Source organism: Procambarus clarkii, chromosome 46 (assembly GCF_040958095.1).
Source record: "Procambarus clarkii isolate CNS0578487 chromosome 46, FALCON_Pclarkii_2.0, whole genome shotgun sequence".
Classification (NCBI taxonomy): Eukaryota; Metazoa; Arthropoda; class Malacostraca; order Decapoda; family Cambaridae; genus Procambarus; species Procambarus clarkii.
In genome coordinates, this window is record NC_091195.1 from 8208677 (window position 1) to 8236296 (window position 27620).

At 46.9% G+C, this 27620-nt stretch overlaps 1 protein-coding gene across 4 annotated transcripts in view; it reads right to left on the reverse strand.

Moving 5' to 3' along the window:
* The window catches only part of LOC138350632 (uncharacterized), a 199898-nt gene extending 172559 nt beyond the window's left edge, over nt 1-27339 (reverse strand). The window contains exons 1-4 of one of the 4 annotated variants that reach the window (XR_011222167.1): nt 24160-27339; nt 21519-22022; nt 11174-13373; nt 10426-11103 (exon numbers count right to left, since the gene is read on the reverse strand). Coding sequence is in view for 3 of the 4 variants with exons in the window: in XM_069301680.1 (XP_069157781.1) it covers nt 13210-13373; nt 21519-22022; nt 24160-26845 (3354 nt within the window). In the remaining variant the exon portion in view is untranslated. Of the gene's footprint in view, nt 1-10425; nt 13374-21518; nt 22036-24159 lie in introns of those variants that run through there. The other 3 variants (XM_069301680.1, XM_069301679.1, XM_069301681.1) reach the window with 3 other exon arrangements.
* Between the last annotated feature and the right edge of the window lie 281 nt (nt 27340-27620).

Sequence of the window (27620 nt, forward strand, 5' to 3'; positions counted from 1 at the left end):
TCCCTCCCGCCTCTCTCTCCATCTCCTCCCCCGCCTCCCCTTCTACCTTCTTCTCACTTCAGTGGAAGGGTCGGATCCCCCCCACCCACCCATTTATCTCTCCCTTTATCACTCCCTTTCTCTCTCTCTCTCTCTCTCTCTCTCTCTCTCTCTCTCTCTCTCTCTCTCTCTCTCTCTCTCTCTCTCTCTCTCCCCCTCTCTCTCTCTCTCCCTCCCCCATCCCAACAGGGTCAAGATGGCAGTCAGAGGTCCCAGGGGAGCAGGAAAGAGCCAAGATGACGAGATGAAGGAAATGTTCGCCCAGTTTCTGGAGGACATCAAGAGTGAGATGCAAGAAATGATGCAGGAAATGAAGAACGAAATAAGCAACCTGAAAAGAGAGCTGACAGCAGCAAAGGAGGAGATTAGAACCCTCAAAGAGAATGGTATCGAGGCTGAGAGTCAGAAAACCACCCAGGGAGAAGGTGGTAATAGTTTTCTGGATGAGAATGCCACAATAAAAGCAACATTTGCGGAAATACTAAAAAAAAATAACTCTGAAGTAATGACTGCAGTGATGGAGGTGGCCATGAAAGCAGCCACCTCGCAGGAGGCGGCACGCTCCACTAGCCAACTGCTGGAAAGGAAAAGATCAGTGGTTGCTGTGGGTATTAGGGAACAGGAAGGAACCAATAGGACAGAGTGGAATGACAAGGACAAAGCAGCAGTGAATGAAGTACTAAAGGCACTAGACATGGAAGGGGCCGAGCATAGCATTGAGAAGGTTTTCAGGCTAGGCCGGTACAACAAAGACCGAGACCGAATGATAAAGATAGTGTTTGCAAACGAGAACACAAAGGAGAGGATCCTATCAAGGAAGAGCTCCCTGAAAAACGTGGGAAAATTAAAAAATGTATTCCTCCAGCGAGACATGACAAGGGAGGAGAGAGCCGTGGCGGCAGAAGCAAGGAAGAGGCGCAGGGCGAGAGGGGAAAACCAGGAAGTCACAGCTCCCAACACAACACCCCCAGAGGCGAGGGGGGAACCCACAACCAGCTACCCAGTAACACCAGAAGGGAGGACAACCCCGCCTCCCTCCTCTGCATAGAAAACCCCCCTACCCCAAACCCTCCCTGCTCCCACTCAAAAGTTCAGCCAAATCTCCCTCCCCCCACACCCAATCCCCACCCTTCTACCCCTCCCCTCCTCCCGAGTCCTCCCTCCCCCCCTTTCCTTCCCGTCCTCCCTCCCCTTTCACCCCATACCCTCCCTGTCCCTCCCCCTTCACTGGATCCCCCGCCCCTCATTCCAGTATCCTCTGAGATCCTGTTACCCACCTCACAGGTCCTCACACCCATGGAACAGCCTCCCCCACCAGCAGAACACTCACCAAGGAGGCGATTTGAGAAGGGACAGAAGAAAGTGAGCCTCAAAGCGATGTACACTAACATAGATGGAATTACAAATAAAGCAAATGAGCTTGGAGAACTGGTACTAGAGGAAAACCCAGACATAATAGCCCTCACAGAAACAAAGATCACGAAAACAATAACAAATGCAGTGTTTCCACAGGACTATTATGTTATGCGGAAAGAGAGGGAAGGAAGAGGTGGGGGTGGTGTAGCTCTGCTGGTAAGAAAAGGCTGGGATTTTGAGGAGATGGATATTCAGGGCTGTGAAGGTTTCAGTGACTACATAGCAGGTACTGTAACAAATGGGGGGAAAAAAATTATAGTCGCAGTCATATATAATCCACCACCAAATGACAGAAGACCTAGACAGGAATATGATAGAAACAACATGGCCACCATTAACATAATAGAAAGAGCAGCTTCTGTTGCTAGCAGGAATGGATCTGGACTACTAATTATGGGAGACTTCAACCATGGGAAGATAGATTGGAAGAACAGAGACCCGCATGGAGGACCAGAAACATGGAGAGCTAAGCTGCTGGACGTGGCAACAAGAAACTTTCTAAGCCAGCATACCAAAGAGCCAACAAGAATGAGAGGAGAAGATGAACCAGCAATGCTTGATTTGATATTTACCCTAAATGAATGGGATATAAGGGAAGTTAAGATGGAAGCGCCCTTGGGAATGAGTGACCACAGTGTATTGAACTTTGAGTACCTGGTAGAGCTAGGACTTATCTCCCCCCAAAAAGAACTAGGAATCAAAAGGCTGGCATACCGAAAGGGGAATTATGAACAGATGAGAAGTTTCCTAAGTGAAATACCTTGGGACACAGACCTCAGAGACAAGTCTGTACAGGGTATGATGGACTATGTTACCCAAAAGTGTCAGGAGGCAGTAAACAGGTTCATCCCGGCCCAAAGGGAAAAATCCGAGAAGCAACAAAAGAATCCATGGTATAATAGGGCATGTATGGAAGCGAAGAAACTGAACAAAAAGGCGTGGAGGAACTTCCGGAATAACAGAACACCAGAAAGCAGGGAGAGATACCAGAGAACTAGGAATGAGTACGTCAGGGTGAGAAGAGAAGCAGAGAAAATTTTTGAAAATGATATAGCAAACAAAGCCAAGACCGAACCAAAGCTACTCCACAGTCACATCAGAAGGAAAACAACAGTGAAAGAACAGGTATTGAAACTTAGAACAGGCGAGGACAGGTATACAGAGAATGACAGAGAGGTGTGTGAGGAACTCAACAAGAGGTTCCAGGAGGTCTTCACAATAGAACAGGGTGAGGTCACTGTGCTAGGAGAAAGGGAGGTAAACCAGGCGGCCTTGGAGGAGTTCGAAATTACGAGAGAGGAGGTCAAGAGACACCTGCTGGATCTGGATGTTAGAAAGGCGGTTGGTCCAGATGGGATCTCACCATGGGTACTGAAAGAGTGTGCAGAGGCACTTTGCTTGCCACTCTCCATAGTGTATAGTAAATCACTAGAGACGGGAGACCTACCAGAAATATGGAAGACGGCGAATGTGGTCCCAATATACAAAAAGGGCGACAGACAAGAGGCACTGAACTACAGGCCAGTGTCCTTGACTTGTATACCATGCAAGGTGATGGAGAAGATCGTGAGAAAAAACCTGGTAACACATCTGGAGAGAAGGGACTTCGTGACAAATCGCCAACATGGATTCAGGGAGGGTAAATCTTGCCTTACAGGCTTGATAGAATTCTACGATCAGGTGACACAGATTAAGCAAGAAAGAGAGGGCTGGGCGGACTGCATTTTCTTGGATTGTCGGAAAGCCTTTGACACAGTACCGCATAAGAGGCTGGTACATAAGCTGGAGAGACAGGCAGGTGTAGCTGGTAAGGTGCTCCAGTGGATAAGGGAGTATCTAAGCAATAGGAAGCAGAGAGTTACGGTGAGGGGTGAGACCTCCGATTGGCGTGAAGTCACCAGTGGAGTCCCACAGGGCTCTGTACTCGGTCCTATCTTGTTTCTGATATATGTAAATGATCTCCCGGAGGGTATCGATTCATTTCTCTCAATGTTTGCGGACGATGCTAAAATTATGAGAAGGATTAAAACAGAAGAGGACTGTTTGAGGCTTCAAGAAGACCTAGACAAGCTGAAGGAATGGTCGAACAAATGGTTGTTAGAGTTTAACCCAACCAAATGTAATGTAATGAAGATAGGTGTAGGGAGCAGGAGGCCAGATACAAGGTATCATCTGGGAGAGGAAATTCTTCAGGAGTCAGAGAAGGAAAAAGACTTGGGGGTTGATATCACGCCAGACCTGTCTCCTGCAGCACATATCAAGCGGATAACATCAGCGGCATATGCCAGGCTGGCCAACATACGAACGGCATTCAGAAACTTGTGTAAAGAATCATTCAGAACTTTGTATACCACATATGTCAGGCCAATCCTGGAGTATGCAGCCCCAGCATGGAGTCCATATCTAGTCAAGGATAAGACTAAACTGGAAAAGGTTCAAAGGTTTGCCACCAGACTAGTACCCGAGCTGAGAGGTATGAGCTACGAGGAGAGACTACGGGAATTAAACCTCACTTCGCTGGAAGACAGAAGAGTTAGGGGGGACATGATCACCACATTCAAGATTCTGAAGGGGATTGATAGGGTAGATAAAGACAGTCTATTTAACACAAGGGGAACACGCACAAGGGGACACAGGTGGAAACTGAGTGCCCAAATGAGCCACAGAGATATTAGAAAGAACTTTTTTAGTGTCAGAGTGGTTGACAAATGGAATGCATTAGGGGGTGATGTGGTGGAGGCTCACTCCATACACAGTTTCAAGTGTAGATATGACAGAGCCCGATAGGCTCAGGAATCTGTACACCTGTTGATTGACGGTTGAGAGGCGGGACCAAAGAGCCAGAGCTCAACCCCCGCAAACACAACTAGGTGAGTACAACTAGGTGAGTACACACACACACACACACACACACTTCACCTTAGAACAAGGAGAAATTCCAGAGGTAAGTGAGGGAATAGCTAACCAGGAACCACTGGAAGAGTTTGAGATTACCAGTGGGGAAGTAAGGAAGTGTTTACTAGAGTTGGACGTGACAAAGGCTATAGGCCCAGATGGAATCTCCCCTTGGGTTCTAAAGGAAGGAGCAAGAGAACTGAGCCTACCACTCTCCATAGTGTATAACAAATCACTGGCAACAGGGGAACTGCCAGATATTTGGAAAGCAGCTAACGTAGTCCCGATATACAAGAAAGGGGATAGACAGGAGGCACTGAACTACAGGCCAGTGTCCCTAACCTGCATACCATGCAAGCTGATGGAGAAGATTGTGCGAAAAAAACTAGTGGAGCATCTGGAGCGAAGGAACTTTGTAACACAGCATCAACATGGGTTCAGGGATGGCAGGTCCTGCCTCACAGGGTTACTTGAATTCTACGACCAGGCAACAAAAATAAGGCAAGAAAGAGAAGGGTGGGCAGACTGCATATTTTTGGATTGTCAGAAAGCCTTTGATACAGTGCCACACAAGAGGCTAGTGCGAAAGTTGGAGATGCAGGCTGGAGTGAGAGGGAAGGTACTCCGGTGGATAGAGGAATACCTAAGCAACAGGAGACAACGAGTCTGTGTGAGGGGTGAGGTCTCAGATTGGCGAGACGTCACAAGTGGAGTCCCGCAGGGGTCAGTCCTTGGACCTATACTGTTTCTGGTATATGTAAATGATCTCCCAGAGGGTATAGATTCGTTCCTCTCAATGTTTGCCGACGATGCAAAAATTATGAGGAGGATTGAAACAGAGGATGATAGTAGGAGGCTACAAGATGACCTGGATAGACTGAGTGAATGGTCCAACAAATGGCTGTTGAAGTTCAACCCGAGTAAATGCAAAGTAATGAAACTAGGAAGTGGAAACAGGAGGCCAGGCACAGGATACAGAATAGGAGATGAAGTACTTAATGAAACAGACAGAGAGAAAGATCTAGGAGTTGATATCACACCAAACCTGTCTCCTGAAGCCCACATAAAGAGAATAACGTCTGCGGCATATGCGAGGCTGGCTAACATCAGAACGGCGTTCAGGAACCTGTGTAAGGAATCATTCAGAATCTTGTACACCACATATGTAAGACCAATCCTGGAGTATGCGGCCCCAGCATGGAGCCCGTACCTTGTCAAGCACAAGACGAAGCTGGAAAAAGTCCAAAGGTATGCTACTAGACTAGTCCCAGAACTAAGAGGCATGAGTTATGAGGAAAGGCTGCGGGAAATGCACCTCACGACACTGGAAGACAGAAGAGTAAGGGGGGACATGATCACAACCTACAAAATCCTCAGGGGAATCGACCGGGTAAACAAGGATGAACTATTCAACACTGGTGGGACGCGAACAAGGGGACACAGGTGGAAGCTGAGTACCCAAATGAGCCACAGAGACGTTAGAAAGAACTTTTTCAGTGTCAGAGTAGTTAGTAAATGGAATGCATTAGGAAGTGATGTGGTGGAGGCTGACTCCATACACAATTTCAAATGTAGATATGATAGAGCCCAATAGGCTCAGGAATCTGTACACCAGTTGATTGACGGTTGAGAGGCGGGACCAAAGAGCCAGAGCTCAACCCCCGCAAGCACAATTAGGTGAGTACAATTAGGTGAGTACACACACACACACACACACACACACACACACACACACACACACACACACACACACACACACACGCACACACACACACACACACATACACACACACACACACACACACACACACACACACACACACACACACACACACACACACGCACACACACACACACACACACACACACACACACACACACACACACACACATACACATACACACCACACACACACACACACACACACACACACACACACACACACACACACACACACACACACACACACACACACACACACACACACACACTTCCCTTGTCCCATACTCTGAGAGAGATTTTCTAATTTATTCACTCCTACAGTTTGGGTCACAACAATGGCCTTCTTAAAAATAAATGATGCCTTACAAACCTGCTCAAATTTTAGGGGATGGTAACTAGCTATTCAGACAAGGACTTTCAGTACATGTAGTATACATGGTCTTTGTTAAAGCTTTTGATAAGGTGCCATATGAAAGACTGACATGGAAAGTACAAGCACATGGAATATATGGTAGAATATTAGAATGCATCAAATAATGATTATAACAAAGAAAGTAGAGTCGTCCTAAACGGAAATAACTATGGCTGGAAAAATGTGGTGAGCGAAGTACCGCATGGGTCCATTTTGGGGCCATCCCTATTTGTCATATATATCAATGACATGGAATAAAATATTACAAACCATATCATCAAAATTGCAGATGACGCTTAGATTTATGGTAAAGTAAGGAGTGACCATAATATTGAGGCCTTACAAAGCGAGCTACATGAACTCCATAAGTGTCGGAAGATTGGCAGATGCTCTTTAATACCGAAAAATGTAAAGACCTTGCATGTGGGGCATAACATTGCACATCATAACTATCAAATCAAAAGCCTTACCTTGCAGGAGGTTGATGAAGAAGGACCTTGGAGTCAGAATCCACAAATCAGTAAAAGTTGGTCAACAAGTGGGAGCTGCAGTAAAAGAAGCCATCCACATCCTAGGAATAGTCAGCCGCTTGACGTCAGTCAGGTGCTTGTATTATTGTAGCCAAGCATGGAGACCTCAGCTTCAGAGAGGCACATCTGCTTAAGAGTTCAACACCTGGCCAGAAAAATCATTCATGAACTAAGTCGGTTCCCGTACGAGGAATAGTTGAGGGTTTACAGGGCTAACAACACTGCAAACCAGACATAACAAGGCTGATCTCAACGAAACTTAAAATATTGAAGAATTTGTGGATCCAGACCACTTCTTCAAAAGGTCAGATGTATCACAAACAAGTACCAACGGTTTTAAGCTCAACAAGACACAATGTAGGACAGAAAATAGGTGATGCTTTTAGTATAAACCCATGGAACTGCCTACCCGCCGAAGCCGTAAATGTCAAAAGACTGCAACAATTTAAGATCCAAATAGACAAAATCATCAGAACAAATGGCGTGACTTTTGACAAGCCGGGTTCGTCGAGGACACTCGAGAGATAGTGGCCTTCAGGTAAATTCAGGTAAATATGTACACGTTGAACTGGACGGTGTGAGAATAGCTTGAACTGCTTCAACTCTTTGTGTATAAATTATATCTCAATAAATTTATTTTAATTTTAAATCAAGAAATAAATTTAGAAATCAATTTATTTAAATTTTAAAACATCAGTGGCCAAATATAAACAGATGTCACAGAGAACTGTACTAAGATCAGGTTCAGTCTCGTGTCCTGTATACAGCACTGCTGTATAGTGTTGAATACTTATCTCTGAAAGTATTACATGTAATACAGGCCCAGAGGAATCTTCCATGACGTTCCTTATTCTCATAACTTTATAATTTCATCCTAAAATTCATAAAACTTTTTGTCTTTGAAGGCAATCACAAATCCTTTGATTATATAATATTTGTTTTGTCTTTAATCCTGTTAATAGTATGATGGTCAGAGCACTAGTTCTTGGTCTGGTCTGGGACAGGCAGCCATCTCTGGGACACCCAGCATCTTGCCATAGAGTATCCCAGCCATCTCTGGGACACCCAGCATCTTACCACAGGGTATCCCAGCCATCTCTGGGACACCCAACATCTTGCCACAGAGTATCCCAGCCATCTCTGGGACACCCAGCATCTTGCCACAGAGTATCCCAGCCATCTCTGGGACACCCAGCATCTTGCCACAGGGTATCCCAGCCATCTCTGGGACACCCAGCATCTTGCCACAGGGTATCCCAGCCATCTCTGGGACACCCAGCATCTTGCCACAGGGTATCCCAGCCATCTCTGGGACACCCAGCATCTTGCCACAGGGTATCCCAGCCATCTCTGGGACACCCAGCATCTTGCCACAGGGTATCCCAGCCATCTCTGGGACACCCAGCATCTTGCCACAGAGTATCCCAGCCATCTCTGGGACACCCAGCATCTTGCCACAGGGTATCCCAGCCATCTCTGGGGCACCCAGCATCTTGCCACAGAGTATCCCAGCCATCTCTGGGACACCCAGCATCTTGCCACAGAGTATCCCAGCCATCACTGGGACACCCAACATCTTGACACAGAGTATCCCAGCCATCTCTGGGACACCCAGCATCTTGCCACAGGGTATCCCAGCCATCTCTAGGACACCCAGCATCTTGCCACAGAATATCCCAATGATATATGAAATTTGGAATGCTTTAATGTGACAATTCCAACCAGGCAAACTTCTTCTATTTATACAGAAGGATTCTCTCTCCTCTTCCTTAACTAACACTGACATGACACAGGGAAAAAAACAGTAACTGAAACGGTTTTGATAGATTTTACGCTGAAGATTTGTGTTGAAAGTTGCAATGATGTTATCTTGAGGTTATCTTGAGATGATTTCGGGGCTTATAGTGTCCCCGCGGCCCGGTCCTCGACCAGGCCTCCACCCCCCAGGAAGCTGCCCGTGACAGCTGACTAACACCCAGGTACCTATTTTACTGCTAGGTAACAGGGGCATAGAGTGAAAGAACTCTGCCCATTGTTTCTCGCCGGCGCCTGGGATCGAACCCAGGACCACAGGATCACAAGTCCAGTGTGCTGTCCGCTCAGCCGCCGGCCCCAACTGGTGTATGTGTGTCTGTCTCTCTCTCTCTGTCTGTCTCTGTCTAACTGGCTGGCTGGCCGTCTAACTGGTTGTCTAACTGGCTGGCTGGCCGTCTAACTGGTTGGCTGGCTAACTGGCTGGCTTGACTGGCTGTCTAACTGGATGACAGGCTGTCTAGCCGGCTGCAGCTTGCTCGCTGTGTGTATATCCAATCTAAGACCCCCAATGGCGTATCTTCCTCCAGCTGGGGGAACCAACCCGAACCCTTCCTACACACGCCAGACATCTGCTCTCCCATATTGAGGCGCACTTGTATCCCCCCCCCCCACACCCCCATAACCCAATCACTTCACATGCCCTACAAAGCGCCCATAGCACCGCTCAACCAGGCCGACATGCGTTACACTAACAAAGCTATTCAACTATCACCAATTTTAACGTGAATTGCGTAATTTCATATTAATATTTAAACAATGATTGATATATGAATATTATAAAATTTTCTGTTAAACAGACACTCGAAGTTTTTCCAGGTCAGCAATGGTGACTTTTTCCCAGTTTAAATGTTTTAAGGTTGGTTACTGTTCTCACTGTCAGCAGCAACAGTTCGACAGTGAGGTATAGTGACGGTGTCTATGGCAGGAAAATGTCAGGAAAGGTTGTCACAATCACTGAGTCTTATACCCTCAGATGTAACTAGTTCGGTCATCTTCAATGATTTTTTTTTTAAATATGACTTTCCTCTCCAGTTACTTAAAGAAAAATCAAAGTAATATTAAACTTTGCATAGACAGTATTGATCATCATATGCAAATCTTTTGTTAAATTTTAAAAGCCTAAGTTATCTTGCAACGATTTTAAGTTTTTCTTAATTTATTTCTATCAACATTTTTGTATCATCGGAAACCAGGTAATGTTGCACTTGAGTGTTGTATCTACATGGTTTATATATACGGTAAACAAGACAGGTCTCAGGCCAGAGTCCTGAGGACCATTGACAACTATGGTAATGTTGCACTTGAGTGTTGTATCAACATGGTTTATATATACGGTAAACAAGACAGGTCTCAGGCCAGAGTCCTGAGGACCATTGACAACTATGGTAATGTTGCACTTGAGTGTTGTATCAACATGGTTTATATATACGGTAAACAAGACAGGTCTCAGGCCAGAGTCCTGAGGACCATTGGCAACGTTTACCACTCGGATTTGTCTTACTGTTTCTGTTGAAAAAGTCATATCATAGCCACTAGCAAGTTAATACCTCCAAACAATATGCCTCAGAGAATGAGTGAAAATAAAAGTGTTTAAATTGGTTAAACTTATATGTTGCTTTATTTCAGATAATGCATGTATTTACTTTAATACTTGCTGTACTGTACTATAAAAAATATAGTACAGTACTACTTACTGTATCAAAGGAGGTGTACATATTGCAGTTTCTTTACTAAAGTAATTGTACATTTAAGTGTGCAGAAGGATACTTGCTGTATTAAACTACTTGAACAGTAAGCTGCATACTGTATGAAATATCTTGTACAGTACGTTAATTACTGTAATAAAGTAAGTGCCCAAAAGCTAGGTACTGTATTAGAGCAAATTTACAAAAGAATACTAATAATACTAAAAAACATATATACAGTAAGCTGCTTAATGCTTTATGGTAAATTGCAATAGGCAACTTACTGTATTTAGTTGTACATTAAGCAACTTAAAATATCAAAGATGTATATATGCTCCTGCTTAATCTTGAGGATAATAAGGTTAAGGCAGCCTAAAAGTCAGACAAAAATTCTCAATGCCTAAAATCCTTAATAAAATGTTACAATAACTAAGATCCCTTAACAAATAAAGAGCCAAGTCTAATAATAGTGATCCAATAAACAATAGTAAATAAAGTCATATTGATAATAAAGTGTAGAAAATGCTAATATATCAAGTTCATACCAAAACTTATTCATAAAATCAGCAAACAAATGCTTATCTATACCTTCCACTACAGACTGGAAGGCTGCTTATCTATACCTTCCACTACAGACTGGAAGGCTGCTTATCTATACCTTCCACTACAGACTGGAAGGCAGCTTATCTATCCCTTCCACTATATTTATACTATTTCAGTACACATAAGGGGCATAACTGGCCAACCTCTCACAGTGTTCATGACAGAACACTCATGAACACTCGAGATACCTGGATGATCAGGTATCCAGAGGATACCTGATCAACGAGGCTGTGAGTCATATGTCAGGCTGCGAGCAGCGGCGTCCAGTAGCCTGGTTGACCAGTCCAGCAATGAAGAGGCCGGGCCGCGGGGACGCTAAGCCCCGAAACAACCTCAAGGAAGGTATCTCCAGCATACTAAAACTCATTCATACCTCCAGCATACTAAAACATATTCATGCCATCAGCATACCATATCTGTTCATATATCCAGTATAAACAAATTATTGATATCATTAATATAACAAAACCCATCCATACCACTTGCGTACCAAAGCTCATTAATACTACAGCATAAAAACTCATTCTTACAATGGACACAAGAAATTTGTAGACCAGACCACACAATAGAAGGTGAAGGGACGACGACGTTTCGGTCCGTCCTGGACCATTCTCAAGTCGATTGTGACAATCGACTTGGGAATGGTCTGGTCAACATATTTTAGCCCCGTTATTGTGACTCATCGTCGACACAAGAGATCCTTTAACTCACCATCATACACATTCATACCACCCACTTGTAGTCTACCAGTTGGTAGTTCTGGGGACCATGACCCCTGGTCTCCGACCATGTCTCCTGGCTGCTGGTCTGGTCACCGACCATGTCTCCTGGCTGCTGGTCTGGTCACAGACCATGTCTCCTGGCTGCTGGTCTGGTCACCGACCATGTCTCCTGGCTGCTGGTCTGGTCACAGACCATGTCTCCTGGCTGCTGGTCTGGTCACCGACCATGTCTCCTGGCTGCTGGTCTGGTCACCGACCATGTCTCCTGGCTGCTGGTCTGGTCACCGACCATGTCTCCTGGCTGCTGGTCTGGTCACCGACCATGTCTCCTGGTCTGGTCACCGACCAAGCCGCTATGGCTTGCTGCTCTGGTCATCCAGGCTGTTAGACACGTCTGCTCACAGCCTAAAGTCACAGCCTGGTTGATCAAGTAACCTTTGGATATATTTATCATACAACCAACACACAAAAACTTATACAAACCACAAACATACACATGGTCTTGTTGTATGTCTTACTAAACCCAACTTGTGATAAAACTTTGATAAACCCGCCAGTGGTAAGAGTTCCAGCGAGGTCCTCGTATGTAGGAGGACATTGGTCTCAATGTTATGTACATCTGTAGATTACTGTACATCTACACATGTACATCTGTAGATTACTGTGCATCTACACATGTACATCTGTAGATTACTGTACATCTACACATGTACATCTGTAGATTACTGTGCATCTACACATGTACATCTGTAGATTACTGTACATCTACACATGTACATCTGTAGATTACTGTACATCTACACATGCACATCTGTAGATTACTGTACATCTACACATGTACATCTGTAGATTACTGTACATCTACACATGTACATCTGTAGATTACTGTACATATACACATGTACATCTGTAGATTATTGTACATCTAAACGTGTACATCTGTAGATTACTCTACATCTACACATGTACATTTAGTACTTGATGAGATGTATTCATCTCATTGAGAGATGTACATCATAATCATTTAGATGTAATGTATATCTACATTGGTCTCGTGAGGCAGGTCTCAACAACCAGCTCCTCGTAGATGTGTCCTTGTACATTATTGGTCTCGTGAGGCTGGTCTCAACAACCAGCTCCTCGTAGATGTGTCCTTGTACATTATTGGTCTCGTGAGGCTGGTCTCAACAACCAGCTCCTCGTAGATGTGTCCTTGTACATTATTGGTCTCGTGAGGCAGGTCTCAACAACCAGCTCCTCGTAGATGTGTCCTTGTACATTATTGGTCTCGTGAGGCAGGTCTCAACAACCAGCTCCTCGTAGATGTTTCCTTGTACATTATTGGTCTCATGAGGCTGGTCTCAACAATCTACCATATATAAACATTATTAAAATTGTTAAGCGACGCACCGAGCTCTCGGAGGTACCTCTTGTTCTCCTCACTGTCCTCACTGTACTGGATGTCAATCTCAAGGTCATCACCAGTGACGCCCCTCCGGTGAAGTTCTCGCAGGAGTCTCTCCACACCCACACCTGTAGATGAGAGGGAACATTGCAGCTCACACCTGGCAACTCTCCCCACCCACACCTGTAGATGAGAGGGAACATTGCAGGTCACACCTGGCAACTCTCCCCACCCACACCTGTAGATGAGAGGGAATATTGCAGGTCACACCTGGCAACTCTCCCTACCCACACCTGTAGATGAGAGGGAACATTGCAGCTCACACCTGGCAACTCTCCACACCCACACCTGTAGATGAGAGGGAACATTGCAGCTCACACCTGGCAACTCTCCACACCCACACCTGTAGATGAGAGGGAATATTGCAGCTCACACCTGGCAACTTTCCACACCCACACCTGTAGATGAGAGGGAATATTGCAGCTCACACCTGGCAACTTTCCACACCCACACCTGTAGATGAGAGGGAATATTGCAGCTCACACCTGGCAACTCTCCACACCCACACCTGTAGATGAGAGGGAATATTGCAGCTCACACCTGGCAACTCTCCACACCCACACCTGTAGATGAGAGGGAACACTGAAGCCCACACCTGGGAACTCCTCACACCCATCTCTTAAAGAGGAGGAGGAGGAGGGTAGTGGTACAGAGGAGGAGGAGGGTAGTGGTGCAGAGGAGGAGGAGGGTAGTGGTGCAGAGGAGGAGGAGGAGTAGGGTAGTGCTGCAGAGGAAGAGGAGGAAGGTAGATGTGCAGAAGAGGAGGAGGGTAGTGGTGCAGAGGAGGAGGGGGGTAGTGGAGCAGAGGAGGAGGAGGGTAGTGGTGCAGAAGAGGAGGGTAGTGGTGCAGGGAAGGAGGAGGGTAGTGGTGCAAAGGAGGAGGGTAGTGATGCAGAGGAGGAGGAGGGTAGTGGTGCAGAGGAGGAGGAGGGTAGTGGTGCAGAGGAGGAGGAGGGTAGTGGTGCAGAGGAGGAGGAGGAGGGGTAGTGGTGCAGAGGAGGAGGAGGGTAGTGGTGCAGAGGAGGAGGAGAGTAGTGGTGCAGAGGAGTAGGAGGGTAGTGGAGCAGAGGAGGAGGAGGGTAGTGGTGCAGAGGAGGGAGGGTAGTGGTGCAAAGGAAGAGGGTAGTGGTACAGAGGAGGGTAGTGGTACAGAGGAGGGTAGTGGTGCAGAGGAGGAAGAGGGTAGTAGTGCAGAGAAGGAGGAGGAGGGTAGTGGTGCAGAGGAGGAGGGTAGTGGTGCAGAGGAGGAGGAGCGTAGTGGTGCAGAGGAGGAGGGTAGTGGTGCAGAGGAGGAGGAGGGTAGTGGTGCAGAGGAGGAGGAGGGTAGTGGTGCAGAGGAGGAGGATAGTGGTGCAGAGGAGGAGGAGGGTAGTAGTGCAGAGAAGGAGGAGGAGGGTAGTGGTGCAGAGGAGGAGGGTAGTGGTGCAGAGGAGGAGGAGGAGGGTAGTGGTGCAGAGGAGGAGGAGGTGGGTAGTAGTGCAGAGAAGGAGGAGGAGGGAAGTGGTGCAGAGGAGGAGGGTAGGGGTGCAGAGGAGGAGGAGGAGGAGGGTAGTGGTGCAGAGGAGGAGGAGGAGGAGGGTAGTGGTGCAGAGGAGTAGGAGGAGGGTAGTAGTGCAGAGAAGGAGGAGGAGGGTAGTGGTGCAGAGGAAGAGGGTAGTGGTGCAGAGGAGGAGGATGGTAGTGATGCAGAGGAGGAGGAGGGTAGTGGTGCAAAGGAGGAGGGTAGTGGTGCAGATGAGGAGGAGGGTAGTGATGCAGAGGAGGAGGGTAGTGGTGCAGAGGAGGAGGAGGGTAGTGATGCAGAGGAAGAGGGTAGTGGTGCAGAGGAGGAGGGTAGTGGTGCAGAGGAGGAGGGTAGGGGTGCAGAGGAGGAGGAGGGTAGTGGTGCAGAGGAGGAGGAGGAGGGTAGTGGTGTAGAGGAGGAAGAGAATAGTGGTGAAGATGAGGAGGAGGGTAGTGGTGCAGAGGAGGAGGGTAGTGTTGCAGAGGAGGAGGAGGAGCGTAGTGGTGCAGAGGAGGAGGAGGGTAGTGGTGCAGAGGAGGAGGGTAGTGATGCAGAGGAGGAGGAGGGTAGGGGTGCAGAGGAGTTGGAGGGTAGTGGTGCAGAGGAAGAGAAGGGTAGTGGTGCAGAGAAGGAGGGTAGTGTTGCAGAGGAGGAGGAGGAGGGTAGTGGTGCAGAGGAGGAGGAGGGAAGTGGTGCAGAGGAGGAGGGTAGTGATGCAGAGGAGGAGGAGGGTAGTGATGCAGAGGAGGAGGAGGGTAGTGGTGCAGAGGAGGAGGGTAGTGTTGCAGAGGAGGAGGAGGAGGACGAGGAGGGTAGTGGTCCAGAGGAGGAGGGTAGTGGTGCAGAGAAGGACGGTAGTGGTGTAGAGGAGGAGGGTAGTGGTGCAGAGGAGGAAAAGGGTAGTGGTGCAGAGGAGGATGAGGGTAGTGGTACAGAGGAGGAGGAGGAGGGTAGTGGTGAAGAGGAAAAGGGTAGTGGTTCAGACGAGGAGGAGGGTAGTGGTGCAGAGGAGGAGTGGGAGGGTAGTGGTGCAGAGGAGGAGAAGGAGGGTAGTGGTGCAGAGGAGGAGGAGGGTAGTGGTGCAGAGAAGGACGGTAGTGGTGTAGAGGAGGAGGGTAGTGGTGCAGAGGAGGAGGAGGGTAGTGGTGCAGAGAAGGAGGAGGGTAGTGGTGCAGAGGAGGAGGAGGGTAGTGTTGCTGAAGAGGAGGGTAGTTGTGCAGAGGAGGATGAGGGTAGTGCTGCAGAGGAGGAGGAGGATAGTGGTGCAGAGGAAGAGGAGGGTAATGATGCAGAGGAGGAGGGTTTGGTGCAGAGGAGGAAGAGGAGGAGGGTAGTAGTGCAGAAGATGAGGAAGAGGAGGGTAGTGGTGCAGAGGAGGAGGAGGGTAGTGTCATCACGCTCCACCACTTCCCTTCACTACTCTCCATTACTGTCACACACCACTCTCCACCACTGTCACTCACCACTCTCCACCACTGTCACACACCACTCTCCACCACTGTCACTCACCACTCTCCACCACTGTCACACACCACTCTCCACCACTGTCACTCACCACTCTCCACCACTGTCACTCACCACTCTCCACCACTGTCACACACCACTCTCCACCACTGTCACACACCACTCTCCACCACTGTCACACACCACTCTCCACCACTGCCACACACCACTCTCCACCACTGCCACACACCACTCTCCACCACTGCCACACACCACTCTCCACCACTGTCACACACCACTCTCCACCACTGTCACACACCACTCTCCACCACTGTCACACACCACTCTCCACCACTGTCACACACCACTCTCCACCACTGTCACACACCACTCTCCACCACTGTCACACACCACTCTCCACCACTGCCACACACCACTCTCCACCACTGCCACACACCACTCTCCACCACTGCCACACACCACTCTCCACCACTGTCACACACCACTCTCCACCACTGTCACACACCACTCTCCAACACTGTCACACACCACTCTCCACCACTGTCACACACCACTCTCCACCACTGTCACACACCACTCTCCAACACTGTCACACACCACTCTCCACCACTGTCACACACCACTCTCCACCACTGTCACACACCACTCTCCACCACTGTCACACACCACTCTCCAACACTGTCACACACCACTCTCCACCACTGTCACACACCACTCTCCACCACTGTCACACACCACTCTCCAACACTGTCACACACCACTCTCCACCACTGTCACACACCACTCTCCACCACTGCCACACACCACTCTCCACCACTGCCACACACCACTCTCCACCACTGCCACACACCACTGTCACACACCACTCTCCATCACTGTCATACACCACTCTCCACCACTGTCACACACCACTCCCCACCACTGTCACACACCACTCTCCACCACTGCCACACACCACTCTCCACCACTGCCACACACCACTCTCCACCACTGCCACACACCACTCTCCACCACTGCCACACACTACTCTCCACCACTGCCACACACCACTGTCACACACCACTCCCCACCACTGTCACACACCACTCTCCACTACTGTCACACACCACTCCTCACCACTGCCACACACCACTCACCACTACTGCCACACACCACTCTCCATCACTGCCACACACCACTGTCCACCACTGCCACACACCACTCTCCACTACTGTCACACACCACTCTCCACCACTGTCACACACCACTCACCACTACTGCCACACACCACTCTCCATCACTGCCACACACCACTCTCCACCACTGTCACACATCACTCTCCACCACTGTCACACACCACTCTCCACCACTGTCACACACCACTCTCCACCACTGCCACACACCATTCTCCACCACTGTCACACACCACTCTCCACCACTGTCACACACCACTCTCCACCACTGCTCCTTTCTTATTCCTCCTCCTCCTTCCTTCTTCTTAATTCTCCCTCCATCCTTATTCTTCCTCCTTCCTTGTTTTCCTCCTTCCATATTTTTCTTCCACCTTCCGTAATCTTCCTACTCCTACCTTAAACTTCCTTCTCGTTCCTGCCTTCCTTATTTTTCCTAATCCTTCTATGTTCTTCAACCATCAATATCCACTAACAACAACCAACAGCCACCACCAACACCTTCTCCTCCTCGACCTTCTCATTCTTCCTCCTCGACCTTCTCCTCTTTCTTCCTTGACCTTCTCCTTCCTCCTCGACCTTCTCCTTCCTCCTCGACCTTCTCCTCTTTCTTCCTTGACCTTCTCCTTCCTCCTCGACCTTCTCCTTCCTCCTGGACCTTCTCCTTCCTCCTCGACCTCCTCCTACCTCCTCTTTCTCCTCCTTACTCCTCCTCCTTCCTCCTCGACCTCCTCCTCTAACTACAACAACCAACCACCATTACTATCAGTGCTCAACTGCAGGCCATTCTGGCGTGTTTGGAGGAAGTACGTGATGACGACAAAGATGTTTTTGTATTTGTCGATAGCCGAGGAGCACTTGAGTCCTTAAACAGTCGAAATTCCATAGTCTTCATGTCCATAGTTGAGGATTGTAAGAAAAGGATAACTGAGATACAGCTGAAAGGTCGCAATGTAAAATTCATGTGGATTCCATGTCATGTTGGAATAGTGCTCAACGAGGTGGCAGATGACTTGGCCAAACGTGCCACATTAAAACCACAAGTTGACATCGAATGCGAATTCACAATGAGACAAATAAGAAGCAAAATCAGAAATATTCAGCCACAGGCAGAAGTGGCGAGGAGAGGTATAATGTATGAGGGAAGCCAAACCATGCAACACTACATGTGTGTGAGTCAAAACACCCATTTCACTTATGGTAAAAGGAGAAATGCTTGGAGTGACTGTGCACATGCGGCTCAGGCTTGGGTACAAATATTACTGGGAATATGGGATAGGTGTTCATGATAATGACCCGAAGTGTAAACTATGTGGTATGTAAAGGTCTCACACCCTTGCCCATTATGTTCTTGATTGTCCGTTGATTAATGTATATAGAAACATTGAGATAAGGACTGTTCCTGAACAAATAGCCTGGATGTGTCACAACGGAAAGGTTGATGATATTCTGGAGAGATATAAGAATTTTGCACCAAGACTGTAATCTTTTGTTGAATTATCTGCATGTCTCTTGCAAATTGTCTATACAGTATACCTAAGTCATAAAAGTATTTGTGTGTACGTCTGATACCATACTACTTGTGTAAAGAAGGAAATGTATATGTTTATCTCTCAGAATGTTCGGTAATATGTTTATTGTTTGTGATGTGTGTCTATATATGTATGAACACGTTGTACTGAACGGGGAGAGAATAGCTTGAGCTACCTCATCCCTTTGTGTGTATTTTACCTCAATAAACTTATTTCAATTTCAATTTCAACTACTATCAATAACCATAACTATCAATAACCATCAACCTAAACAATCATCAACCACCTCAATCATCAACAATCACAACAATCAATCACCACTACTATCAACAACAACCATAAACCAACACCAACCACAACAATCAACCACCCCTACCACCAACAACAATCAACCACCACTACTGCCAAATATAATCAACCACCACTACCACAAAATACAACAATCAACCACCAATATCACGAACCTCAACAACTACCAGTACAGTCAACCACAAACGACCACAACCACCATCTACCACTGCCCTCAACCACTACTATCAACAACCACTACCATTAACCACAACTATCAACCACCAAAAACCATAAACCACCAACAACCTCAACAATCAACCACCACTACCACCAACAATCAACCAACGCTACCACCAAACAACACAATAAACCACCACCCACGCGAACTATAACCAACAATCGCCACTACATAAAGTACAACAATCAACCACTACCATCACGAACCACAACAACTACCACTGCAACTAACCCCCCAACCACACCCATCAACCACCACAACAATCAACCACCACAACAATCAACCACCACAACCATCAACCACCACAATAATTAACCACCACAACCATCAACCACTACAACAATCAACCCCCACAACCATTAACCACCACAACAATCAACCACCACAACCATCAACCACCACAATAATTAACCCCCACAACCATTAACCACCACAACCATCAACCACCACAATAATTAACCACCACAACAATCAACCACCACAACCATTAACCACCACAACAATCAACCACCACAACCATCAACCACCAGAACCATCACCCACCACAACAATCAACCACCACAATAATCAACCACCAAAACCATCATCCATCACAACAATCAACCACCACAACCATCAACCACCACAACAATTAACCACCACAACCATCAACAAACACTACCATCAACCACCGTAACCATCAAAACCAACTACAACTATTAACCACCACTAGAACCAACCACTACCACCAACAATAAACATCACCCACCACTGCCACCAACCACAACCTACCACCACAGCCACCAACCACAACCCAGCAACAATTCCACCACCACTACCATGGATTCTCCATTAAGTGAAAGTAATGAATAAAATATTTTTAACCTGCCTTTTATTATGCTTCAGTTTTATTTCTAGTATAGGTAAAAATATATTTTTAATATATTTCTACATTTTTTATATATATTCCATCAATCAGGAAAACGATTTTTATGCAACATTTAAGGTTGCGACACGGTCTCAAAATTGTTTAGCCAAAGTTGTGCAGTAAGTTGTGGCAACTTATTTACAACCACACAATAACGTAGCTAATACATGAAAACAAACGTTGTCACACCTGGCTACTCTCCCGACCCACACCTGTAGATGAGAGGGAACACGGAAGTCCCACACCTGGCTACTCTCCCCACCCACACCTGCAGAAGAAGGGCCACACCAGCATATTCTCCTCATCCAAACCTGCATCTCAGAGTAAATACTGAATTCTACAACTGGGACCACAGCCAGCGCCCACTTGCAGATGAGACGGAACAGTAAACCAACACCTGTCTTCTTCACACCTGACTACTTTCCCCACTCACACCTGCAGATGAGAGAAAAAACTGGAGCATACACCTGGTAACTCTCCACCCCACACTTGCACATGAGAGGGGACACTGATGCCTACACCTGCTACTCTCCCTCCCCACACCTGCAGATGGGAAGGAACACGGAAGCCCACACCTGGCTACTCTCCCGACCTACACCTGTAGATGAGAGGAAACATGGAAGCCCACACCTGGCTACTCTCCCTCCCCACACCAGCACATGAGAGGTAACACTAAAGCCCACACCTGGCTACTCTCCCTCCCCACACCTGCACATCAGAGGGAACACTAAAGCCCACACCTGGCTACTCTCTCCACCCACACCTGCACATGAGAGGGAACACTAAAGCCCACACCTGAATACTCTCCCCACCCACACCTGTCTATGTCACACACTCATGCCAAAGAAAACTTATATCAAGTAAATCTAGCTTGTATTAAGCAAGACAATGTTGGGCTAAATATTGATCAGTGTTATCTTATAAGCAGTGAAGCTTCCTTAATGAATATTCTTGGTCGCTAAACGGTGCTCAAAGTTACTCAAGAAGCCTTATAAGTTCTCTAATTCATGACTTTTAATGTAAAAATATTTTTGAAACCACTGGAAGCACTGTGAATTAAACAACTGAGTTACAAATATTCACGTGTTAAAATGTCGTCAATACGTACTGGTGAGACGCGTGTCATGGAAGTCCAGGTCACTATACCCTTCTCTTGAGAAAGAACACAGCTGAGCCGCCAGGTGGCAGCACCAGTCTATGGCGGGGTCGTCATCAGTGAGGCGCCGCCTGATGGTCAGGTGGAGCTCCCTTCCCTGGTACGGCAGAGTGTCCAGGGTGTCCGGGTCCACGTAGCCCGTAGCGTCCAGGGTGTCCGGGTCCACGTAGCCCGTAGCGTCCAGGGTGTCCGGGTCCACGTAGACCGTGGCGTCCAGGGTGTCCGGGTCCCCGTAGCTCATGGCGTCCACGGTGTCCGGGTCCCCGTAGCTCATGGCGTCGAGGGTGTCCGGGTCCACGTAGCCCGTGGCGTCCAGGGTGTCCGGGTCCACGAAGCCCGTGGCGTCCAGGGTGTCCGGGTCCACGTAGCCCGGGGCGTCCAGGGTGTCCGGGTCCACGTTGCCCGTGGCGTCCAGGGTGTCCGGGTCCACGTAGCCCGTGTCGTCCAGGTCAATGACTGAAGACATACACTGAGATACAGTCACGGTCGTTACTGGTATGTTCTAAGATATAACAAGAAGACATACTGAGCCATCCACTCACCTTACTGCTGGGTTTATTACCTGATGACAAGTCCGTATTTTGGACAGCATTAATAGCATCTAAACTATGTATTAATAGCTTTTAAAAGCCACGGTCAAGGTCATCTGTATCAATGGTCAAGGTCACAGTCAAGGTTATCTATATCAATGGTCAAGGTCATCTGTCGCAATTGTCAAGGTCATCTGTATCAATTGTTAAGGTCACAGTCAAGGTTACCTGTATCAATTGTCAAGGTCATCTGCATCAATGGTCAAGGTCATCTGTATCAATTGTCAAGGTCACAGTCAAGGTTATCAGTATCAATTGTCAAGGTCACAGTCAAGGTTATCTGTATTAATTGTCAAGGTTATCTGTATCAATGGTCAAGGTCACAGTCAAGGTCATCTGTATCAATTGTCAAGGGTATCTGTATCAATTGTCAAGGTTATCTGTATCAATGGTCAGGGTCATCTGTATCAATTGTCAAGGTCACAGTCAAGGTCATCTGTGTCAATGGTCAAGGTCATCTGTGTCAATGGTCAAGGTCATCTGTATCATGGTCAAGGTCACAGTCAAGGTCATCTGTGTCAATGGTCATGGTCATCTTTATCAATGGTCAAGGTCGCATTAGAAGGTCATATAAACTAAGTCAAGGTCACAGTGAAAGGTCATCTGGATCAAGTATCAAGGTCACAGGGATAGATGGGTCACCTGAATTAAGGATCAAAGTTACGGAAAGTCAAATTAACCAAGGGATCAAGGTCACAGTGAAAGGTCATCTTGGACAGGAATTAGGTCTCACTGAAAGGTCATCTTAAACAGGAATTAGGTCAATGTGAAAGGTCATCCTGAACTGGAATTAGGTCACAGTGAAAGGTCATCTTCAACAGGAATTAGGTCACAATGAAAGGTCATCTTGAACAGGAATTAGGTCACAGTGAAAGGTCATCCTGAACAGGAATTAGGTCACAGTAAAAGGTCATCTTAAACAGGAATTAGGTCACAGTAAAAGGTCATCTTGGACAGGAATTAGGTCACAGAGAAAATTCATCTTGAACAGGAATTAGGTCACAGTGAAAGGTCATCTTGAACAGGAATTAGGTCACAGTGAAAGGTCATCCTGAACAGGAATTAGGTCACAGTGAAAGGTCATCCTGAACAGGAATTAGGTCACAGTGAAAGGTCATCCTGAACAGGAATTAGGTCACAGTGAAAGGTCATCCTGAACAGGAATTAGGTCACAGTAAAAGGTCATTTTGAACAGGAATTAGGTCACAGTGAAAGGTCATCCTGAACAGGAATTAGGTCACAGTGAAAGGTCATCCTGAACAGGAATTAGGTCACAGTGAAAGGAGATCTGTACCACAAGTCAAAGTCAAATTGGTAAGTCATCTGAACCAAAAGTATGGCGCCGCTAAATACTTCATGAAATTATTTATGCACAAGAATATATACAGCAGCGGAATGTTTCGAAAATTTATTATTCATGGAGTAGTCGCCCTTAATAAGTCTATATTTGTAATCAAAGTAGAAGGTTTGTCACCCTTAAGGTGACTATATTTGTAAACAATATAAGGTGTTTGTCACCCTTAAGGTGACTATATTTGTAAACAATATAAGGTGTTTGTCGCTCTTAAGGTGACTATATTTGTAAACAATATCAGGTGTTTGTCACCCTTAAGGTGACTATATTTGTAAACAATATAAGGTGTTTGTCACCCTTAAGGTGACTATATTTGTAAACAATATAAGGTGTCTGTCGCTCTTAAGGTTACTATATTTGTAAATAATATAAGGTGTTTGTCTCCCTTAAGGTGACTATATTTGTAAACAATGTTGGGAGCTTCTCGCCCTAAGGTAACTATATTTGTAAACAAAATAAGGTCTTTGTCTCCCATAAGGTGATCATGTTTGTAAACAATATAAGGAGTCTTTCGTCCATAAGATTGTAAACATATATGTAAACAATGTAAATCTGAATTACTATATTAAACATGACGAATGAAGCCCTTTGCGTAATTTTGGTATTAATAAATAACCCTAAAATTATGGTGGAAAATATGAATATTTACCAAGATCCTGCAGGTGATGAAGGTGAGGCAGGTGACGGATGAGGACGGGCAGTTGGTGTGGTGTGAGGTGCAGGTAGAGGCTCTCGAGGGTGTGAGGCAGGAGGGGTATGGCTGCCTCAGGAAAGTCACCAATAAACCCCTTTAAGGTACACTTACTGCCGGGGGCTGTCAGCCTCTCCAAACATTGTTTTAGTATATCATTTTTCTCTTTGCTGTCTAAACTATAGTCAAGATCTAAGGATATGGTTACCTTCATTGTTGCCAGCACTGACAGTGTAGACAGGTGCTGCTTTAGTTGGGGTGTATCGTTTATGTTTAGGTAAATGTTCTCAGGTGTCACCTTCTTAAGAACAAGCGGCAGGACAACACACGAGTCAACACTCTCTATTCTCCACTCTTGTTCTGTACGCAGCTTCTCACACACGGCTTGGATGACGTGCTCACTCCCGCGGGACTCTGCTACATGCTTCAACAGCTTGTCAGTCTCATGTGTAACCATCTCGAACAGGTCAATTATGTGAGTAATGAACTTGTGCTCTACTCCCCGGGCACACAGCACCCCGGTAGTGCTGACTAAAATGTTCTGCCATCTGGGGCGGTCCCTAAACTCTTGGTACACGGCACTAATATCAAACTTTGATCCTCTCAGGTGATCTCTCAAGGAGCGTTTTTCCTTACGTACAACATCCACCAAGAGGTCAATGATTATAGAGCTTTCCCCTGACACACGGTGTAATGCTGGATCACCTCGGTCTTGCTCAGCCTTCAACAAGAGAGCGACCAGCCCCCTGCTGGCACAATACTCCTGGTACCTGGCGTGAAAATAGCCAAACACCCACACCACACTGAGGCCCCGACGGTAGCTGGTTCTCGTGAAATAATTGGACAAGACCTCCTCCTGCGGCAGTCCAAGAGTGTCACACTTCTCCCTAATCTCCGCTTCCGTCTCCGGCCAAAGGTCGTACTCCTTCCTCAGGACCCCTCTTAAACTAATCTCTTCTAAGAACCTCAAAAACTTTCTCACATTTTCGTCACATTTTCCTTTGGGTTCGGTCACGTGTTTGTCTGTGAGTCTGGACACTAGTTTGTTGGTTATGAAGTCATGAATCTTCTCGTAGACTTGAGTGTTTGTGGTGAGGTTGTTAAATTCTTCTGGAGCCTCGACACACAGCAGCGCCAACAAGGTCAAGGTGAGTGGAGTGTTGAGGTACTCACCCAGGAACTGACTCATCTGCTCCAGCCGCTGGGTAAACCTCCCTATGATGACACTTCGTTGGCTCTCTTCCTCCACCAGCACCTTGATGGTTCTCTCGGCGAACTCCACGCGACGTTCTGGAGTGATGCCCAAGACGAGGATGTTGCAGCGAGGTCTGGTGTGTGGGACGAGCTGTGACAGTTGTTGGTCCCACCCCGGCCGTGTGGTTATCACCAACCTCACATCCTTGCCAGGCAGGTGCAACAGCTCCTTCACCAGCCTTCCTGAATGGTCGTTGACCTCGTCGTAGCCGTCAATCAGGACTAATATATTTAAGCTCAAGATTATCTCCTTAAACAGCTGGAAGTCGACACCAGAATCACTAAGTGTTTGAGGCAGCAACTGGCGGAGGAGATCATCGAAGGTATTAAGATGTGAGTCCCTGCACTGTACATAGAAAACGAGGTCCACAGTGCCCAGGTGACGTATGGCAGCAGGGTCCTCTACCCACTTCTCGAGGATGAGCTTGAGTAAAGTTGTCTTGCCCATACCACCTTCCCCCGTCAGGAGGACACACTGAGGGACTCTTCCGTTCTCTCGTCTCATACTCAAGATGTGTTCATAATCTATATCCTGACCCTTGGCAGCGTGGGAGGGTCTTGTGCTATCCTGACCCTTGGCCGCATGGGAGGGTCTTGCCCCTATGACGGGATCTTCAAGGAGTCGCAGTCGTGTAAAAGCAAGACTTGGGTTGTAGTTAATGTTGAGGAGGAGCCAGGGTGCGGGAACAATCTGGTACAGCAGTTTATACCCGTCAGTTAGCTCCTGCTTGCTCATCTGCTTAACCTCTTCTGTGATGTGGCTTCTGAACATCTTAATCTCCTGGCGGAGCTGAGGCAAGTACGCCACATCTGAGGGATCCAGCGGCTCTCTGACCTTCGCTAGCAGACCACCAATATACTTGGTGACATCTCTGGTCACGTGGTCCACATCCTGGCTGTTTGTCCCACACCGGACGCCGGCCTCAGCCAGCATCTTAGCCAATAAGTCACTGAGCTCCGTCAGTGTTGACGTAAGATCTTGCTCTGACATTATCACATTATCATGGGCCAACGTGTTTCGGTGTTGCTTCAGGCTGTAAATGAGGTTTTCAAGTGATGGTCCCTGAGGCCCTGGAGTGGTCCACGTGGGGTCATTCATCTCAGCCAGACCACACACACGTTGCAGGAGTTTATACAACAGGGTGATGTCAAAAGTTGCCGCGTCAGAGGAAGCTTCGAGTTTATCCCTCTGGTGAGCATCGAAGACATACCTGTACTGAGCATTGGTGTACCCCAAGTCCTGAGTGAGGTAAGTCACTACTGGGAAGGTGCCCCGGTACGACCACATAAACACACTTGCTAGCGCGTCTCGTCCTGCCTTAGTCACAGCCAGTCCATACCGCAGTCTGTTCACATCTTCCGGTTGGATAACAGGACTCGAGGCCGCCATATTGGGCCGTATGATTCTCACCTCACACAACTGTTGTCAAGTTTCACACAAGCAGTAAATGTCCCACGCTGGTTTTGTTATTATATTATGTTTAAAAACATAACATTGTTTCTCACTGTCGGAGACGGGCAGCTTGTTAGGCTTGTGTAGGCCTTCCTAAGCCAACGACAGACCTTCCTCAGGATGCATCCCTCAACAGTTGACTAATTTCCAGGTTAATGTTTACTGCTAGGTGAACAGAGGTATCAGGAGGCTGAGCATCTCACACTGCCAGGGAATCAAACTCGGATCTAATCGGTGATGATCCGACTGCATTAACCACAACACAGTCACTTAATTGACCAAAAATATAAGTGATTTCCAAATAAACCAAATTTTACAAAATATGTTCACATGTTAATGCAATATTCTGTTCCAGCTTTATTTGTTATTTTCAATTTGTTCTTTAACTAGTTAATTTCTTCTGTCTTTATACTCTCCAGAATTCTGTCATCTGGAAGAACAATTTAACGTTATTAAAACAAGATGTTAGTGTTAAACATTGGGTCAGAAATACATTTTTGAGATCACTAAAACAAATAAAATTCCAAAGTCTGCCTCCTGCATTTTGTTATATTTTATAACTTAAAACTTGTCAATATTTTGACCTAACTCCTGTGATCATTGTGGTGTTGGCTTCTGGTTTAGGTAGAGTAATGGTGCTCATTTTCTCACACAGAAATATACGGTGTAGCATTTAGTAATGTTATTCTCTGCCTTTATCTTGCTCTTGTAA